The 7,101-nt window shown below is 33.7% G+C and overlaps 1 protein-coding gene across 1 annotated transcript; it reads right to left on the bottom strand.

Annotated features, from left to right (window-relative positions):
- Positions 1-1,792: 1,792 nt before the first annotated feature.
- Positions 1,793-3,194, bottom strand: LOC131073287 (GDSL esterase/lipase At4g10955). The gene is made up of 2 exons (XM_058009696.2): positions 3,065-3,194; positions 1,793-2,805 (listed from the first exon to the last, which is right to left on the bottom strand). Exons 1-2 carry the CDS (start codon positions 3,121-3,123, stop codon positions 1,836-1,838), a joined length of 1,029 nt encoding a protein of 342 aa, XP_057865679.2. The 5' UTR covers positions 3,124-3,194; the 3' UTR covers positions 1,793-1,835.
- Between the last annotated feature and the right edge of the window lie 3,907 nt (positions 3,195-7,101).

The following is a 7,101-nucleotide window of genomic DNA, read 5'->3' on the forward strand; positions in this document are numbered from 1 at the left end:
TTGAGGTGGCCTACAATATTGGACCAACATGCATTCTTTCATAGATATGGCTTTAGGGGAATTGCAATATCTTTCAAGATAGGAAGCTAGGGGTCCAACAAATTGGGCTAAGAATTGTTATTATGATCTAAGAACTATCCATGCCAAATGTGAGCTAGATGGCTGCTTGGAGACTCAAGAAGTGGGGGTGATAACCAAAGTGGGTTTATCTAGGAATAAATAAAGGCTTTTTTCTTTGAGTTGATGACAATGCCACATCTAGAATATTCACAAGACTAGTTGTTGGTCCCTGCCTCCTAGAGGAGTCTATAAGATTAACATGAATGGTTCATTTAAGGGGAATCATAGACATGTTGGTGTTGGGGATGTTAGAAGAGATAGTTATGGGAATGTTCTCTTTCTTTTCTCCATCTATAAAAGGTATTAGACCAATAACCTTATGAAATATTTAATTGTTCTTAGTACTTCGGAAATAAATTGTGAGATTAGATGGCATAAGATTATCTCTAAGACTGATTCATAGATTCTTGTCAATATGTTAAATAAGAATCACTTTGATGATGTGAATTGGTAGTTGGCTTCAGTGGTTAGGCAAATTATTTGACTAAGCACTTCCTTGGATTCCATTTCCTTTGTTCACACCCTAAGGGAATGGAACAATATTGCAGATTTGGCCAAATTGGCCTTTGAGCATATGGATGGTTGGAGGGTTAATAACTGGGAGCAACTTTCACTTGAGTACTCCCAGTAGCTAGAAAGAATGATTTTAGAGGATATGCAAGGTTAATGTAGGGCTTCACTTTCTCTTGGGTGATAGTCTTGTCCCCTGGTTGGTTGAAATGACTTTTATGATTTTGCACTTCTAGATTTTCGTTGGACCCCATAATATTAAGAGTGAAAATTGTTTCATGTAATGTTGTTTTCTCTTGATCAATAAATTTTTACCCTCTTTCAATAATAATTGATATTTCAAAATACATTTCATTCAAAACTACTTTATTTAAAATAATTTGAACCACAAAAAATTAATGACTATTATAATCCTTGTTGATAATATACCTAAGAATATTGAGGTGGTCATTAAAAAATATAAAAAATATAGATATTATGATGATAGATTGACTAAGATCACATTACAGTCTATATGTTAAATGTTTCATTACACATTCAAAGAAAATGTTTCATTACACATTCAAAGAATTGAGATAAATATGTATTCTATTTTGTTCTATAATATCTTAGAATTTGCTTGATTAACAACCGTTGTTAATCATTCATAATTACCCATTTATCTAGTTGCTACATCACGAATTCACTTCTAGGTATGGAACACCAAACAAACCAATGTGATGAACATTCAGAAAAACTATCTTTACGAAACTAAAAGATGAGAAGGTTATTAAAACTATGAGTTATCTTCCAGAAAACTTCAGTTTATGCTTCTAATTACTTTTGATTATGATCATCCCAAAAGAATATAAAATTAAAAGATCAAAAAATAGCATCATGAGTATAATATATAATACTTTATGATATTAAAATTATATCTAATTTTAATACTTGATGTCTTAAACTTTACGATCATTACAAAGATCATATTGTATTTGATAAGACAGTTATTTTGTATTTATTAATTAAACTAAAAATCAGAATCCAACTGTATTCTGATTTTAATTTTAATTAATATGTTGATAAGACAGTTATTTTGTATTTATTAATTAAACTAAAAATCAGAATACAACTGTATTCTGATTTTAATTTTAATTAATATGTCCAAAATAACTGTCTTATATCTAATCATATGCAATTTGATCTCTGGATAGACATTACCTCTCTTAATAAAGTTGGGCTTCTTCTGGAGGTACAAATATCTTGCCCTCAAGTTTGAGGCTCCTTGACCACCACTGACCAAGATGATGGTTATTGGTGTCTTTGACAAATAGCCTAGCAGAAGGAAGCAAATGACAGGGTGTTCTCTCTTGGGCTACTTCAAAACAGAAGAGGTACTTCATGCGCTCATAAAGTGACCGGCTTCTCTGCTCGTATATACCCTGCATCTTCTCAAAATAGGGTATGTAAGAGCAGCTAATGGGGTCACTATTTCCAACATATATGTTGGGGATCCAATCTCTAACCCCAATGAAATCATTATACAACCCACGCAATATCTCATCATCTATCATCTTATAATCCAACGCATTGGGCGCACATAAAGCAAGGGAACGCCAGGAATCACGCACAGCTGCTAAAGCTCTTCCCACCATCTCAAAGAATTTCACCTCGGGAAGTCTTGGGGAAAGAAAGGGAAGATTGAATAGATGTGCTTCTATTTTATCTCTATCTTCTCTCTTCATTTTTCTTACGGCAGCCACTGCAATGGCGGCTCCCAACGAGTGGCCTGCAATCCAGATGTTGTGAGGTCTCTGCCTCTCAATACTCCTTTGCAAGTAGTGTAACCCTATATCCACTCCACTCATGGAAGCATGGCGTGCATTGATTGCTTTCCATATGTTTTCAATATCCTTTCTCAGAACATAAATTCCTTCAGAAATTGTACCTCTGAAGGCAACAACTTCTGAGGGGAACTGGAGCTCTTCTACTTCTCCAACTCTTCTGCTCTCTCCTACCCACTTGAAAACTGCCCCAAATATTCTCTCATTACCTTGTATTGTTTCTGTTATTTTTTCAGCTACCTCAAATTTAAGTAGATTGCACCATTCATTCACCATTTCGTTACCTCTTTCCAGCTGGTATACAACATTCAACAGGCAAGCAGCGATTCGTCTCCTATCTTTGGGATCTCTCCTGCAGTTTACTCACACCAATCATTTTCATAATTTTAACATAACAAAACTAAAATTTATTGAGTGTGTTTCTGCTAGAAATATAGTGCCGTACAGAATTACAGATATTTGAAATAAAAACAATTTTGTTTCTGTGTTTGTTTGGTTCACTTGTATGATCTACAATATTACACAGAAATTCCACACGGTCAAACCTAAAAACTTTCAATACATGTAAGAAAATGTAATCTAAATTGAATAGATTTCTGTGCAAATCTTACCAGTCGGGATTCGCGAGGTCAGGAATCTCATTGATAATGTTGGCGTCGTGACCAGACATTGCACTTGGACGATGATAAACACAGAGGGTGAGACTAACTGTTTTGATTACACAAGATATAAGCGTCCAGAATGTTATCTGATTTTCCAGAAGAAACGAAGCGTTTTCATGAAGCACAAGCTTTAATGAATGGGCTTTTATTCTCAATTTTGGAGTATGGTTGAAATTCCGAGCTGAGAAGATATCAGTTAAATCAACTCAAACTTTACTTTCTTTCTTGTCATTATGGAGAATGTATTCAAATCCACTTTACTTTCTTTCTTATCACAGCATTATGATGGAGATCTGTCTTTTCCATAAACAGATTTTATTCGTCCATGACTTGACTGCCATCACCTTTCTCACTCTGCATGTCTTCTTTCGGGGTATCATTTATAAACTAATGGCCAAAGTAGTGGCTTCTACTTCCTCTAAATTCTATTATGAATTGTTTATTTTATTTCTAAATACATTTAGGAAATATATTATAGTAATATTATATTGTTGTTAAAAAGTATTGAATTATTCTGTATATTAATTATAATTTATTAATTTAATTTATCAAATAGATTTTGAACTACTCTATTGAGTTGATATTGGATATTGAACTGTCACATCCCTACCAGTTGTAATGGCTAATGATGTTTAAGGGACAACGTCACAGTAACACTTCTTGGAGGTCTCTTTGATAGCTTTGTCCCAAGCTAGACTGCTGGTCTGATTTAAAGCAGCAAATTGGGAAAATGGGTGTAGCAGTTTAGAGTGTCTCGAGAAGACCACAACAATGTTGAAATCCTTAGTTCTAATCTTCAAACAGGTCCAGGACTATAGCTCTAGTAAAATGGTGGGGATGGGTAAGAGTTGTCACCATCAATTGACAATGGATAACATGAAAAAGGTTCTTATATTGTAGTCGAAGTTAAATTCAGTGGGACATGTGGTTAATGTTGGAATGGGGTATTGGCAAGACCATGGTTACCCAAGTCGACTTATGGATTTTTTTCGTAGATGTATTTTAAAAAATAACTTAAACATTCTTCAAATGACCACTAGAATCTTGCAAAACTTTCACGCACTCAAAATTTTGAATGACCACTTAACTCCTCCGTGAATTGAATGCGAATTAATTTTTAAATCATCATTCAAACATTATGAAGAGCTAAGGAAATCGGCTGTCAAGAACTTGCCATTGTAGTTGTAAAAATCTAGTAGTGAAAAGATCAAATTAAGCAGCAAAATTAATAGTGCTATCACTAATGCTAGCGAGAATAGGTTTGAGGAATCCAAATTGGAGTTTTGAAGTAAGAAACCCTAAATTTAAAGAACAAATTATTTCGTTTAGAATAAACAGTAAGGATAAGGTAAAATATCGGAATCAAAAGAAAATCCTAAGGAGATCCTTTTCTTGATAGGAGAAAATGTGAGAATTAAAACCATTACATTTTGACCTAGCAGAAGTTAATGTTTCCGGTAAACACAGTAAGCGTTTTAAATCTAACAATCCAAAATAGCAGCAGAAGTTAACGAAAACAATTGTAGTTATATGCTCGTCTCTATTTATTAGCTTTATTGAACGATGTGACAGACTTTATACACCTATTTTTTATGCCATCAATTGTTTCTGTCAGACCTATAGATCCCACAAAGCAGTATATAATGTTTCAATGAAGAAATTTCTGATTTAATATTAGAAAACTTTATCTACTATCGTGAAACAAATAAAAATGATAAAGAGACATATTACTAAATTTTACAATTTCTTTCAAATCATTAATGATATAACCCACTTAAATTCATTAGTTCATAACTTGATTACTGTTGGAAATAATCCCAACTATCCATTGTCTTCCTATCATCTCAACACCCTCCTTATCTGGAATCAATCTGTTTGGTTGATTCAAACAGATTTTCATTTTCATTGTCCCATCAACTGGCATCACACGCTTTATGGGTAACATGAAATATAATTTTATATTATTGCTTTGGATGTTTCTTCCATCTACCTCCAGCTTCTAGAAAGATCTAAAAACCTCTGTAAAAAGAGGTACATGTAATCAAATCAGAATGAATGAAAAATGTAGATTGATAAATGAAATTTTGTCTTTTTGATATCAGAGCCATGTCGATTGTCTTTAACTGAGAGTAAACAAATCTGCTGCTGTTAGATCGAGTCATTGTTAAAAGTAAAGGTGATAATATGAAGGAGGCCACAGAAGATTGCTAGTTTTCAGAAAAATGGAAAGACCATCAAAAAGAGTGTTCTTGGAAGCCAAATTTAACTGTTGAAAGAAAAGAATAAGCCGTTGCTCTAAATGCCCACAGAGATTAAGGGTAAGATCTGTCATTTTAGCAATTTGAAGGAAATAATAGCCACTAAAGGAGCAGCTCTCCCATTTGTAAGAAAAGTGGAAACAATTTAGAAGAAATAGCCAGAGATTTGTGCCAAGAAAAATTGTTGCAGCAGTTGAAGGTAACATGCAACCGTTGGTTAAGGGTTTGTAGAAAAGAAATGAAAGATTGTGGGCAATAACTATAATGGAAACAATACTATAACGGAAAAGTCCATTAGTGACTTTTATTCTTTTATAACTTGATTACTTTTCTAAAATATTCTCTGCCTCTCCACAAGTTACAACAACAACACAACCACTTAACCAACATACTACTCTTGTTATGTTTCTAGATTCAAAAGATGTCAATTGATACTATATTTTTTATATAAAATTGTATTTATAGGTTATGGTTATGGGACTCACAATAGTCATTAATGTTATTAACTAAGTAGGTTTTGAAGGGACACTAAAACCCTCTATACAAAAAGTTTCCATAAAGATAAACATAGCCTATCGGCAGCCAAACATCAACAAAAAATTAGGACTAAGAGCTAAACTATAACAAACTAGACAAGAGAAAGAGAGACCAAACAGTAGTCAATGTTTTTTATTACTTTAGTAGGTAGGGGGCCCTGAACCCTCACAAAACATTAAAATTAGAGAGCAACAACAGAGTCTTTGGCATCAAACAACCAGACAACTAGAAAGTTCACATGCAACTCTCATAATCTAACTCCAAAGATTCACTCTCATCATCCAACTCCTCCTTATATTTCTCCTTTTGTTCCTCCTCTTCCACTTTAAATTCCTCATCCTTTGTATCCTCATTAGAGGATTCATCATCTTCATCCAGGGTGAACTCCTCAACTGGTTCAAGAGAAGCATCATTGGGCTCGATTCTTTCCTATCCTTAGCAAAGAGATGGGTCGACCTTCTCTCCCCAAAGCTACACTCCTTCTTCTCCTTTCCATGTGGGTCATCCTCTTCTTTCTTAGAATCATGTAATTCAAGGTCAATGGTGATGTTCCTCTTACTAGGTTCTTTATCAAGCTTTCTAGCCTTAATAGGGCTCTTTTTGGGGTTTCCAACTTTCTTTTTTCAAGGCTGGTTTTAATCAAAGCCACTTCCAAGGTTTATGAATCCAAATTGACATGGGGTTTCTTGCCTTTAGATTTTGTAGTAGGGGTATTTTCAATCAAAACCAGGGGGTTGGTCCCAATAAGCGCGATTTGTGTGTGTGTGTGTGTGTGTGTGTGTGGGTGTGTGTGTATTGTCTTAAGGGTTATTAAGGGGATATTTGTGTCATGGATTCATTTATATTTTTGCACATGCTTGCATTCATTTTATTCATCTATGTATTCATTTAATTTATATTTACACATTTATGGTTTCATTTAATTATTTTGTATGGATTCATTTAATTATGTTGTTGTAAGGTGTTTTAAGTGGTCTTAAGGGGATTTAAGGGGATATTTGCATCATGGATATAAGTTCATTAAATTTTTGAAGTTCATTAAACATACATAAACACTTAACTAAAATGAACAACCAAATTAAATTTTAACAAACAAATTCATATGCTTAAGCGGATTTACGGGGATTTAACTAAAATGAACAACTAATTATGTTGTCTTAAGGTATTTTAAGTGGTCTTAAGGGGATTTAA

Source organism: Cryptomeria japonica, chromosome 5 (assembly GCF_030272615.1).
Source record: "Cryptomeria japonica chromosome 5, Sugi_1.0, whole genome shotgun sequence".
Classification (NCBI taxonomy): domain Eukaryota; kingdom Viridiplantae; phylum Streptophyta; class Pinopsida; order Cupressales; family Cupressaceae; genus Cryptomeria; species Cryptomeria japonica.

What these genes read in the sequence shown, in the direction of transcription:
- LOC131073287 (XM_058009696.2), bottom strand. Translation starts at nt 3,123, where the DNA reads ATGTCTGGTCACGACGCCAACATTATCAATGAGATTCCTGACCTCGCG. An exon ending in GACCTCGCGAATCCCGACTG is followed by an intron (nt 2,806 to 3,064) that starts GTAAGATTTGCA and finishes AGTAAACTGCAG; the next exon opens with GAGAGATCCCAAAGATAGGA.